Source organism: Petaurus breviceps, unplaced genomic scaffold (genome assembly GCF_028583685.1).
Source record: "Petaurus breviceps papuanus isolate PSGF00001 unplaced genomic scaffold, PetGlider_PUasm1.0 90763, whole genome shotgun sequence".
Lineage (NCBI taxonomy): Eukaryota > Metazoa > Chordata > Mammalia > Diprotodontia > Petauridae > Petaurus > Petaurus breviceps.
In genome coordinates, this window is record NW_027187340.1 from 8,449,338 (window position 1) to 8,463,431 (window position 14,094).

A 14,094-nucleotide genomic window follows, 5' to 3' on the forward strand; every position below is an offset into this window, starting at 1 on the left:
CATGAGTTCAAATCCAGCTTCAGACACTTACTAGCTGTGTGACCCTGGACAAGTTACTTAACCCTGTTTGCCTCAGTTTACTCATCTATAAAATGAGCTGTATAAAATGGCAAATCACTTCAGTATCTCTGCCAAAAAAACCCAAGTTGGCCGTGACTGAAAAACAATAAAAATTGCTTTCCCTGTACCCCCCCCAACTGCTGCATTCAATAATAACATACATGAATAAGTTGCTATCACTTTCTCAAATTATCATATCAGCCTTTGAATTATGCATTTTAAACAAAATTGTCCTTGCAAATTTCTCAGGGAAGACTACGGTCCTTATCTGTGCCCAAACTGTAGTGGTATTCTTGATTCCTATTAGGGAGAGGGACAGAAGGATGGATGACAACTATTCCATCTGAACTCAGAATTCGATCCTTCAAGGATAGGTCAACCAATTTTACATTTAAGGATTATAAGAAATATTGAAAAGCTGTGAGATAATCCATCTAGAAGAAAAGGCTGAAAGTGATTTACTGAGTATCTTCAAGTATGCATATTCCTTTTAGACTCTGGTGACCAGCTCTTCTCCATCTCTGTTTTAGACTATAAGGGAAAAAAAGGCTATTTAGTATTCATCTTTTCCCTCCCTCTTTGTCTCTGGGGCAGCTTAGGTGGCACTCTGCTGAGCCTAGAGTCAAGAAGGCTCATCTTCCTGACTTCAAATCTGGCCTACCACACTTACTATCTGTATAACCCTGGGCAACCCCGTTTACCTTAGTTTCCTCATCTGTAAAATAGCCAGACAAGGAAAAGGCAAACCACTCCAGTATTTTTGCCAAGAAACGCTAAATGGGAACATGAAGAATTGGACATGACTGAAACAAATGGGAAACAAAAATGCTTTGCCTCTTTGTGACCTCAGTCAAATTGCTTAACCTCTCTGGGCCTTGGTTTCTTTGTAAAATGATGAAGTTTGATTCGATGACTTATAGGGGGCTCTCCCAGCTCAAATTTCTGATGCTATCATCTTCCAGGCCTCTCTCTACCCTCCCTTTTTCTTCAACTTCTTTCCCATCCCCAAACAATGGGAAAATGGAGAAAAAAAGAAAACTATTTCCAAATTCTTTGCAAAATGCATCATGTAAGTACACTTAGCTGGTGTTTTTTGGCCTCATTTCCTTAGAAAGTAACCTCTCAAGTTATTTTATGGCCATTTTTTTCTAAGTCTAAGTAATAAGGAATATTATAACTAATATATAATCTGATTGATAATTAACATTCAGTGATGTAGTTTTTACTGAGTTTCTCTAGCTCAATGAACCAACTTATAAATGGTTAAAGTATTGTTTCCCTTCCTATTCTCTGCTATCAGCCTTTGTGTGCAATCAAAGTGGATTAACTAATTATCTGTGTGTTTATCTACTCTTAAACTAGCAACAGGTGAAAGTGGTCAAGATACCTTTCCCACCATCCAACCCATTAACATTGTTTACTTGTTCTCAGGAAAGGATACATTAAAAAAAAATAAAGCAAACAAGCAGACAGGACAAATACACCTTCTAAAAAAGGTTTAGCACAAAATACATTTTCTCAGTCTGACTTTAGGAGGCACAAAGATTTATGGAGTACTTTAAAAATATAGATTTCCCAACGCGGCACGGGGGTGGGGGGGGATGTGCTTGCTTTTGCATGCTCTATTTGGTATGTTATAGAACGCTTCCTATTTACTTGGATCTGGGATTTTCCAATGAAGAGGTGCCAGGTGGATGAAACATTAAATTTAGGTCAAGAGACATAGGCTATATCCACAGTTTTCTGATCTATTAAAAATACAAAAAAGGAAGAGTAAACCAGCTGTTTCTTTCCCACATGGGAATACTAAAAGGATTAATTGCCTATAAAGTCTTTTAACCCACACCAAAACTGGTCCAACACACACACACCCCCAAAACCAACTAGAATGATTTATGTCAGTTTTTCAATGCCTAAACCTAGTAAATACCTACAAAGAAAGTGAAACTGGAAAAGGCATTTGCCAACCTACCTGCAGAGCCCCTCAAATGTGCTGGTACAACTCAAGGGTTAAACAGCTCTTCACTTCATCCTTTGCATACTCATAGGCGATTATAAAAGTTTTGTTTTTGTTGTTCAGTTGTTTCCAACTCTTTGTGACCCTATTTGGAGTTTTTAGGGGAAAAGATACTCAAATGGTTTTCTGTTTCCTTCTCCAGATCATTTTATAGATGAGGAAACTGAGGCAAACAGGGCTAAGGACTTGCCCAAGGTCACACAGCTAGTAAGTGTCAGAGGCCAGATTTGAACTCAAGAAGATGAAAGAGTCTTCCTGACTCCAGACCCAGAACTCTATTCACTGTACCACCTAACTGCCCTATAAAAGTTTAGGGGCTGAAATATTCTAAGACACTGGCTTTCCCCATAAAAAAACAAAAAAACAAACTTAATTCTAAGCAGGAGAAACTAAAAAATGGCTGAACTATTGGATGAGTTCCCAATTTTTGATATCAGCTTCTCAGAGAATACCATTATTAATTAATGTTTATTGAGCAGTCATGTTAGAAATACCTCTAGTGGGCCAGAGGGAATGAGCTGTACAATAATAGCTGTTACTTTTTATATTTATTATGTTTTCACAGTATTCTAGGCTGTACAAAGCCCACAAAAGAAGCTCAAGAATGAAATTTGCTTTTATTCACTTTGTCTAGTTAAGAATTAGAAGGCTCAACAGAGATAGATATAGATATATAGCAATATGTAGAGATATATCAATATATAGATGCGTATGTTTATGTGTATCTATACATCTATGTGTACATAGTCATAAATATCATATATTATATATACTATGTGTAGCTAGTTAAAAATTAGAAGGCCTACCATCCAGTGAGAAAGAGAGGGAAGTATAGAAAGGGAGAGGGACAGAGAGACAGAGACAGAGAGAGAGAGTTTTCTAAGTTGACTCTATTCTTTAAAACTGACAAGCTGCTTCTGTGACAAGATTTGGGAACCTGTCTCTTGCCAGAAAACTGGCTTCCAAGTACACATAATCCTTGAAACCCTAGCACTGAAGAAGAGGCATCAGAGTAATGTGAGGGTTGAGGCCGGGATAATACAGGGGCTAAATGAAAGACTGCACAGTCACCAGAGCCTTCCCTTTGACAGACCTCTGCTCTTAGAAAGTCCAAGGGCCCCTGTCTCATCCCTTATTCTGCTACCCCAGAGACTAATCAAAGGTATATTTTATATTTTTTGCGTGTGTTTCAGATTTTAAGAATTACTATGTACCTTATATGTGCAAAACAGAGTACTTGGATTTCTGAGGAGTCATTAAAGAAAAGTAAAACATTCTTACCCCTTTGGGCCTCTGACCTAATGAAAGCAAGACCATAAGTTTGGGTATATATGCTCATTCATAAAGCAGGAGTGTACTACTATAAATGTTGTTGTTTCAGTCGTGTCTGACTCCATGGCAAAGACACTGGAGTGGTTTGCCATTTCCTTCTCCAGCTCATTTTACAGATGAGGAACTGAGGAAAACAGAGTTAAGTGACTTGTCCAGAGTCATAGAGCTAGTAAGTGTTTGAGGCTGGATTTGAACTCAGGAAGATGAGTCTTCCTTTCACTAGGCCTAACACTCTGCCCACAGTACCACCTAGCTGTCTGACCATTATAAATATAGATATACAAATGCTCATAGGGCTGCTTAAGTACATGGTAATAAATTATGGTAATAAGTTAAAAAACTATTAAAGTAGTCTCTACAAAGGTTTATAAAAGGTGTCTTGAGCAGAATTTTTACACAAGGGAGGGACATGTTTACCAACAAAGAGGAATGGAGAGAAGGCACTCTAAAATATGGGACATGTTTGATAATTCAGTGGGGTAAGGCAAAGAATAGTATAGAGCGTAAGTAGGATTTTTTTTTTCTGTCCCAATGTGCATGTTTGAGTAATTCAACACTGTCATATCTGAGTGAAAATTACCAAAATAAATTCCGAGCTCAGGTATTTGTACTGAACTCCTATTAGTGTTGCAACATGTTTCAAAGGTCTCTATGATTTTGTTTTTCCTAACAAATCTAGGTTGTGTTGTGACCTAGAAGGTAACTTTTATTTTTTAATCTTTAGGCTCAATGATGGATATACTCGTTATATCTTCTCTCCCACTCACATGAATATGACTTTCTTGAGAAAAGAACAATGTTAGTTTTAATTAAATTGTGCTTCTTGCATGATAATGTACTTATGCAGCACATTCTTCCATAAATATAGGAACTTTCAAATATAGTCCATAAAATAATTTAAAAAATTTTTCTGCTATGCTTTTTTTCCAACTTAGAAGTAGTTATAATTAAGTTAGATTTATATAGTCCTTTACAGAGTGTTTTCTTCACAATAATCCTGCTAAATAGGGCATTCCAGTATGATTGTTCCTTTTACATATGAGAAAAATGGAGCTCAGAGATCTGAAGAGGCTTTTCTAAGGCTGCACAGCTAATAAGTAAATGTAAGAGTTGAGACTAGACTTAGGTAGTAGAATTCTAAGCATCCATTATCTATGAGGTGCTGATATACATACACATGCATGCACATAAGTATGTAAATATATTATTATTACTAATACAATAAGAGAAACTGGTATTTAAAAAGTAGATTTTTTTGACATAGAGAATTTTTTAAAAATTAAATATGAATGTGAATTTAAAGTAGGAAGGGACCTTCATTATTATTTAGACCAATCTCTTGATGTGATAGATTAGGAATCGGAGGCCTCTGATAGGTCAAGTGACTTGCCCAGGGTCCTATGGATAATAAGTGGCAGTAAAATCAGGTCCTCAGACTCAATATCCAGTACTATTTCCACCAAACCACACTGACACCAGTCATTATGACTATGCATACTTGAATAATGCACACTTAGAAAGTCTTTAAGTGGCATCTTTAAAAGTATAAACTACAGAAAAAGGAAATCATTTTGATAATTCTATTTTTTTTTCTTTTTTGGAGGGGGAAGGCAGGGCAATTGGGGTTGTGACTTGCCCAAGGTCACGTGGCTACTTTTTTGTGTTAAGTGTCTGAGGCCAAATTTAAACTCAGGTCCTCCTGACTCCAGGGCTGGTGCTCTATTTACTGTACCACCTAGCCTCCCCAGATAAGTCTAAAGTAAAATGTAAATAAGTTTTTTTCTGAAGTCTTTGATAAACAGATAAATATACTTTAAAACTAAATATTAATTTTAAAGGTTTCATATCAACATAATTGCTTAAGAAAGTAATTCTAGCTCCCAATTTCCATTTTTTAGTACCCAATCCATTTGTTTCCCATATTAAAAAAAGTAGCATATTTAAAGTAACCATTGGTATTGGCATGTGATAATCCATAATCTCAAAGAGTTTACCAGAGATAATAAAATAAAGGGCAAATATATAGATCATTTCATAGGTTGTCACAGAGAATTCAAGGGCTCTTAAAAACAATTCAAAGAATCATAGGAAGAATTTTGGCTTTGTATTTCAGCTATAATCCTCACTCTCATACAGGCGTTCCAATGTTAGTGTGAAAAAAAATCATTTCAAGGTAGAGAACAGGAATCAGATTATTTTCACTAAAATAAGATTGTAGGGACTCTTGCAATAAAACATCAGTGACCTCCATTGTTGAGCCTTCCTGGAAAAGTTGCAAAATTATGGCAGGACTCACAAAGACAAATCATATAAATAGGTGTGTAAAACACCTGTTGATTGACAGAGAATTGACAAGCCTCTAAGGTTCTGAGGCTACTGTTGTTTACAGAGATCTCCCTGATCATACATATCCACACCCAGAAAATGCATATGTATAATATCAGTCTATTAAATTATGGAGTTCCATGAATCTTACATGAGCATTAAAAAAACCCAACAACTCATTTTACTTGAATAAAGTATGGATTAGCTCTCCTGGTGTCTTCTTTCTGAGGCAGTCCTTTCTCATGGAAAATAAAGCAAAAATAATATGCTGTTTATGCAGGAAGGGGCATGGATCCAATGTAAATGAGACGGATTCTTTTGGGAGAAGCCTTTGTATTTCCTTCTGCATATCTATTAATGCCTATTAATTAATAAATGACCATGAGGTACTTGGAAAACATGAGGCATACTAAATAAGAAAGATAATGGGAGTGTGGCTCCTCCAGGTTTCCCTCAAATCCAATGATGACAACCTCCCCTTTCCACTCCATACAGAGCTCAATAATAAAGCCTGCATTTTTCATTTCTTTCTTGTGGTTTCTTCACATGTGTTTTTCTTCTCCTCCTGGTTACCTTGCAAGGTTCCCCCAGAGCTGAAATGAACTACATTCAATTTGCTTTGTGTCTCCCTTATAGAATCTAAAATTCTCTTCTGCACGTTTTAGAAACTCCCCAAATGCTGACCAACCATGTCAGTGACTGAGAGGATTTTCTTAAATGTGATATGATGCCAGAGATGGCTACCACAGTTGCCATAAAACCAACAGGGCCTTAAAGAAAAGGCAAGAGACAAGTGTTGATAGAAAAGAGACTGGAGGTGACTGACAACTTGAGGTATAGTAGATACTGAACTATCAAGAGAGCCATGAAAGGTAAACACTATTCCCTCTTGTGAAGGAGTTGAGGGTGACAGGGGTGGGGAGGAGTTGAGGGAGACTCCAGAACACCCAGATGCAAAGATCCTTTTTAAAAAAAATGCTACTTCCTTTAAAAATCTCTATCTGGATAGCCATAATCCTTTAACCCTGAATGATTAGAAATCTTTACCAAATTGAAATGATATGGCACCTCAGGGACAAAGAAAAGGCATAGATTATTTAGTTTACTATGCCTTCCTTTACACAAAGGATAAACTGTACAGATACATGCATATTAGAAATACTTGCATTATACACATGATATCTGTATATATTTTATATATGAGCATGCATATATTATACATGTATATACACATATAGATATAATAGCTTTATTTGGCCATCCTTAATCTTCCTGCCCTTTATCTGTTGATTATATTTACTTCATTCTGTATATGCATATATATACACATAAGTACACATATATAGTTTGTATATAATGATAATATTTATAATAATATAAAAATAAATAGTGCCTACTATGTGCAGGCACTATGCTAAATGCCGTGTAAATATTATCATGTTTGATCTTTACTACCACTGTGGGAAGTAGGGGCTATTATTATCCTCATTTACATATCACTCACAATATAATGATTATCCTCATTGTACATTTAAGCTGAGGCAGAGATTAAGTGACTAGTAAATGTCTAGAGTCACATTGGAAATCAAGTCTCCCTGACTCCAGGCCAAGGACTCTACCCACTGCATCACCTGGCTGCCTCAGTTGCTCACATATTGGACTGTGAGTCTGATGAGAGAAGATTTTTTTTTGCCTTTGTGTCTTCAGCACTTAAAATAGTGCCTGGGAGACAGTAAACACTTAATAAATGCTAGTTGAATTACTGATTGACACTTAAAAATTGGCAAAGCACTTTACATACATTTTCTAATTTGTTCCTCCAAACAGTCCTTTGAAGTAGCTTTTATTTCTGCTTAATTGTTTTCAACAGTGACCCTATTTGTAGTTTTCTTGGCAAAGATACTGGATGGTTTGCCATTTCCTTCTCCAGCTCATTTTACAGATGAGGAAACTGAGGCAAACAGAGTTAAGTGACTTGCCCGGGTTCACACAGCTAGTAATTGTCTGAGACCAGATTTGAACTCAGGAAACTGAGTCTTCCTGATTCCAAGCCCCGCCTTCTAAACACTTCACCACCTAGCTCCCCTATGAGGTAGCTACCAGGGTAGTTAAAAATAACTCACCCATGGTCACATAGCTAATAAACATCTAAGGCAGAATCTGAACCCAGGTCTTCCTGAATCCCAAGTCCAATACTCTTCCTTCCTCTTCCTCACTTATATCTGCCAAACATTTTCCTCTTCTTTTTTATTTCTCTTTAAAATTCTAAGGGTAGTACAACACCAACCTTCACCTCCCCGAGTACCCAGGATCCACCCATTGATCTCAAGAAACATTTTGTTGATTGAAGAATCTGTAAGCCCAGACAAGTTAACCAATAAGTGAATGATGCAGTGTATATTTTAAAAATCAGGCACAGAAAGGGCAGACTCCTATGGGTTTCGGCTGTGTGAAAGAATCCTGCTTACCTATGCCATGTATCTTAGATGTCCTTGCCATGTTGTGCTTACTCTTTGGGTTCAAGATAGGCTGTTCAGTTGTTTCAGTCGTTTCTGACTCTTTGTGACCCCATCTGGCATTTTATTGGCAAAAATAGTAGAGTGGTTGATCATTTCCTCCTCCAGCTCATTTGACAGATGAGAAGACTGTGTGACTTGCCCAGGGTCACACAGCTCGTGGCTGAGGTTGGATTTGAACTCAGGAAGATGAGTCTTCCTGACTCAATGCCTGGCACTCTATCTACTGCTGGGAGAGCCTTAGAGGTCGCCTATTCCAGCAGAGGTCCCAGCAGTATTAGGGAGCATTTCTCCTACAGAAAGATTTTTCCAATTATTTTTTCCAACAACCCACTGGGAAGGAAATAGACAAAATTTTTGAACTTAAAAAAGAATGCAAATATGTCATTTTCTCAAAGCCTAACGTTTCAGTGTTTATCTCACAGGTGGGAAAACAAGATGCCTTATACATAGGGCTCTTCTCCTATACCTACTCACAAATATACCCTGGCTAAAAATAAGATACCAATGGAATTCGCCATGGGGATCTAGGAAGTAAGGTATTCTTAACTCGGAAGTAGGGTATAAAGAGGGACAGTTTGTGAATTTGCCATTGAGAAATGATGTTTGCTTCCTGACAATATTCCCTCAAAGATGTTATCTGCAATGTCCTATTTTATACATGCAAAACCTCTTAAGCTATATGTATTATGAACTAGGTTAGAGAGGGATAAAGTTAAGGAAGAGAAAAAAGGAGGGGAGAAGGGAGGGAAAGAGAAGGGGAAATTGGTGAGAGAAGAGGGAAATGGGTAGGGGAAATGGGAGAGGGACTAGAAGAAGAGAGAGAAAGAGGTAAGGAGAGAAAGAGGTGGACTCAAATTTGTCTAGAAAAATTGATTTACAATACTTGCTCAGCAGAGTGCAAAAGATTAAGTGATAAAAGGGTTTTAATCAGGGTTTTACACATTGCTATATTTACTCCTTTAGTCCTCTGGTATTTCAGACACAAGATCAGAGTGATTTAGAGTTGGAAGGGGCCTGAAAGGTCAGCTAGTCCAACCTCCTTGTTTTACAGATGAGCAAAGTGAGTCCCAGAGAGGGTGGCTTGCCCAAAGTCACAAGGCTGGTAAATAATGGAGCCACAATTCAAACCCAAGTATTCTGGCTCCTTCCTTTCAAGATAGTCGGGCTTAGCAATTTTTTTTGGTGGAATGGTTATAAAGTTAGATCCTAAAACACTGACTGTATCCCTATGTATTATGTGGCAATTCCTGCCTAAACATTTACTGCTCTAGATGCTTTATCCACCAGATAAGAGCCCAGTATTTCCAGTAAATGAATCTACAAAATAAAATTAGGTTCAAGTAGGAAGCAAATATGAAAGAAAAACATCACACTTTAAAAAATTTATGAACATACCCATTAGGTAGCTACTGTATGGAGTAAATCAGATAATATTTCAATTCAACTAAATGGACATTTATTAAGCATTTACTAAGCATATAAGTTTTAGATTAGGACACCATAATAGAAAATCCCACCTGCAAAATCCACAAAGGTAAGCTAACAAAAGCTATGCAAAACCCACAAGTTATACTGCATTGTGAAGACCACTAGAAGGCCAGGTTTTCCTTATAAATGCATTTTGATTGAGGCTTGTGAATTCACTGATATATAAGGAACTCCTGGCATGGATACACCTTCCGCCAAAGCCAAGGGCCAGTAGTTCAGCCACTTCAAGTGAGGATTTATTTAAGTGACTTGTCCAGATCAGAGGTAGGATTTGAACACAGATCTTCCTGACTCTAAGACCAGCTTACTCAATTTATATAACCTAAGTTACATAAATTCATTAATTCACACTTGGAACCAATAGTTTTTTTTCAGCATTCTAACTAACTGAAACATTCTCTATTCAAGAAACATACTCCACATAGTAGAAGGTAATTGAGACTAGAATGAATGTTGAACTAGTGCTTGGCTTTACTAAGAGCTATTTTCTTGTTTCTCCACAGAGGGTTCCGTAGTGACCACTTTTAACAAAATATCCTTTTCAGAAGAAGTTAGGTTTCAGTAAACAATGAAATTCGATTTCTGGTAGCATCCTTTAGGTAGCTTTTAAAAATTTATCATTGATTCATCAACTCTTTCAAATACAAATAATTACAGAATGAGAAACAGACAAAAATGCACATTGTGTACATCTATAGGTCACACCCACGAGTTTAGGAATTTTATTTCTTGTCTCCAAAATATCTTTCTAAGATTATGTATATGGCAGGTATTTACATTTTTTTTAAGATGCAAAGGTGTGGCTGTGAACAGGTAATCTGTGCAGCTACAGCACTGATTCATATACACATAAATAGTTAATATAGTTCTCTGACTGCCACCCCACTCCTCTGTCCCCAGATGCTGTTTCCCAAATACACATTAAAGGAATAAACAATAAAATCAAAATAGCAATGCAATAAAGGTACCAAGTGATACTAATTCAGTGTGATTATCGTTGATCAGCATGCACATTCAAGAAAAGATACAATGGACATGCTTTTTACTTAGTCTCTTGAAATAATATATTGCTGTGCTCTAAGAGGGTTAGTATTGATGGAGTTTGGTGAAGAGGACAGGGTAATGTATCTCACTGATCAGTTCCACTGCATCGTAAAGGATGCGTACCATCTTTCCTTTTTATTGTCCAAGTTATGTCTGAAAAACCCGATGAGGGGGAGAAAAAAATCCCAAATGTTTAATCTCCAAGTCAAGGCCACCACTATTTTAAAAAGTTGGCTGATCTGTTACACCCTAATTACCTTACAACTCTGTGCCATGGCAGAAGGCCTGTCAGCAGAATTTATTTACAACCCTGGAGGAAAAACTCCTCTTGCTGTTTTCACTTCGTGCAGAAGATAAGTTTGCAAAAGGAAGCACTTGGCAGTGCTTCAAACACTCACTGTCTGGGGGTGTTGATAATGCAATTCTCTTCCGATTACAGCAACATCTATGATGCTGTCTAATCCATGTAAACGATCATGTCCAACCGGACTGCACTTACTGACTGAACAGAAATCAGTCCCATCATCACCTAAATTACTTAACCATTTCTATTGCTAGAAGTCTGTTGACTGTTACTGGAAGATATGAAAGTGGCATTGGCAAACCATTTAGTCCTGTGAAAGTAGTCCAGCTGATTGGAAATGAAGGACTGGTGGTGAGAGAGAATTTTATTAATATCTAGAATTTTTTTGAAGAGCTTTTAAGAATCTTATGAATAATTCAGTTTTTTAAAAGCACAGGATTTTCCCAGAAAAGGGTTAACCTATCTAAAAATCCTGATTGAATCAAACTCACATTTAATCTACAATAACTTAAAAAAACTTTTAAAATAATTATCTAAGATTCACAATATATCTAAATGCTTTCAAAATAAAAATGCTCTAGGGGAGATAAAACCCACAGTCATTTTTTTTTTCTTTCCAGTTTAACAGGAAAAAAAATCAGTGTATCTTGATACCTCAAATTGTAATCTTCTAGCATCCAGTATCCCAGAAAGAAGAGAGGTTCCTATCTTACTGGAAAGTCTATCAAAATTGTGCAAAGCAACAGGTGAAAAGCCATTTGGGAAAATATTTGTTAAAATGAATCTTCTGGTCTAAGTCCCACAGGTGAGACATTATCTTCCATAACCAGCTGAAATAGGTTTGTCCAATATTTGATGCTAAAATTACACACTTTGGAAAGAGAGGATATTCCCGACTGCAATTAAAAAAAAAAACAGACTAAGGAAGGGACAAATAACACAAAAATGCATTTACTCACTGTGTTGAAATTTGGAAAGAGGCCAACAGCAGAACTACTATCCACTGGAAAGGACATAAATGGTTTGATATCCAGGGAAGGCTGCATCATCAGGGTAGGTGTGCGCACAAGTGCAGGAAGTGTGGTGCTGTGGCATGTACTACCTGCCAAGAACAGTAACAACAAAAAACAGAATTCAATCACTCTCACACTCCCATCTCTCTCGCAAACCTATGGGCACAGGAACAAGACTGCTGTGCCACAACCTGGAAGAGATATATCACACAGGAGTAATAAAAAATTACAGGAGGAGTCAATACGATTAAAAGGCACCTTACTTTCTCATTGTCTAAATGATGCAGAGTGCTTCCCTATGGCCAGGACCATGCTTGCTCAGACTCTGAAAAGACATATGGTACATGAATCATACTGGCGGGTACTGTAGAGTGAGAACGTTTCTAAGTCTGAGCAGCTCCGACAAGCCAAAAAGGCAAGAGAAAGAAGGGGAGGAGCTTCTATTAAAGCCAGATGCCTTTTACCCTGTGAGGTTACCTTATACATGATGGTACTGAATGGTTAGTAGCGACATTTTATACAATCCATAGATATAGCAATAGTAGTGATGGTTGTTTTGTTTTGTTTTTAAAGGAAAAGAAATATTAATGTTACTGACTGCTCCCAAGGAATCTGTGACTTAAATTATTTGTTTTCATGAAACAAAACAAATTTCCTCTTGTTTGTGGACAAATAAAACATATGAGAGGATGAGATTGGGAAAAGGGAAGGGAGACTTGGGGCAGTGTTGTATGAATGAATATACATAGCTCAAGACCAGACCATAAATAAGATTTTTTTCTGCCCTGAGATTTTAAATTATCATAAATTTTTTTATTCCTTTTTTAACATGTGTATTAGTAAGCATCCCCATTAGACCTTTGTTTTCTAGACTGATTAGTTTTAAGATAAACATTTTTATAAAAATTAATATTTGAACTTTAAACTACTATGCCAATCAAACTCTATCTTTTATAAGTTTCAGAACCAATGGGTCCTAGTTAAGAGAGATTTTAGGGATTGTATAAAGAAGTACATGGTAATTATGTGACTGTAACCCCTTATTGAGTTCAAGGAGAAACTAATAGTAGAGGATAATGTCCCACCTATTAAAATTTCCATTCATCTTTACACATGCCATCCTAGAATACCCACCCCATTCTCATGCTATTTTCATAGTAACCATTTGATAAGTCTGCTACCAAATTTTGAATCATCCCAAGGCATTATTGACAGTAGTACCGAATTGGCTGTCTGACTGAGTCCATTTAGTTTAATCCTAAAACGTAGTAAGAAAAATTCCGAAGAATGGCAAGCAGAAAATTCCCTGTGAAATAAACCAATTATCTTGGAATTCATAGCAGAATTCATCAAGAAAATCACTGAAATAACAGAAAAGAAAATTGTATTTTTCCTGGTTGATATCAAAGTAAACACTTGATTTCAACATGGTAGTCACAAGACAGCCCTGTATTTAATTACATGGTGGCCTTCTAATTAGGTAATGTTACAGCTATTGTCATTTTGGGGGTCTGTTAGTACAAGACAATATCAACACATCTTGGGTTGCAGGGGTACATGCAAAGTATTCATTTAAAGAACTTGAGTCTAAATGAATCATAAAACATAGATAGAATTTTAGTTTAAATGCAGCTACCATAGAAATATGACTTAGGTTAAAGCATTTACTTCTCTTAATATTTTTATCATCTTTTTATTCTGACATTTTATTAAAATTACAAAGATGTAGTCATTCTCATTATAGCAGATCCATTTTCTGGTTAATGATTATCTCTTGTCATCACTTCAATAAATTACAAAGGTTCTCCTAAAGGTAAAACAGGTTATTTCTGAACTCAATAACTGAGGCTGTGATGGCTTTGTAAGATAAAGGTTCTCTGAAGGAGTTGGGGGGAGCTATTTTGTCTTCTACCATAATCAAATCAAAGAGAACACAACATGAGATGAAATAAACCAACTGGTCCTCTGTCCTCTCAGGTCACTTGCCACACA

General features: G+C 36.7%; 1 protein-coding gene across 2 annotated transcripts in view; it reads right to left on the minus strand.

Moving 5' to 3' along the window:
* ZNF385B (zinc finger protein 385B) overlaps positions 1-14,094 on the minus strand; it is a 407,528-nt gene that overhangs the window by 96,996 nt on the left and 296,438 nt on the right. For both annotated transcript variants that reach the window (XM_069068559.1, XM_069068560.1), the window contains one exon: positions 12,049-12,191. In XM_069068559.1, the coding sequence (XP_068924660.1) occupies positions 12,049-12,191 (143 nt within the window). The remainder of the gene's footprint in view (positions 1-12,048; positions 12,192-14,094) is intronic.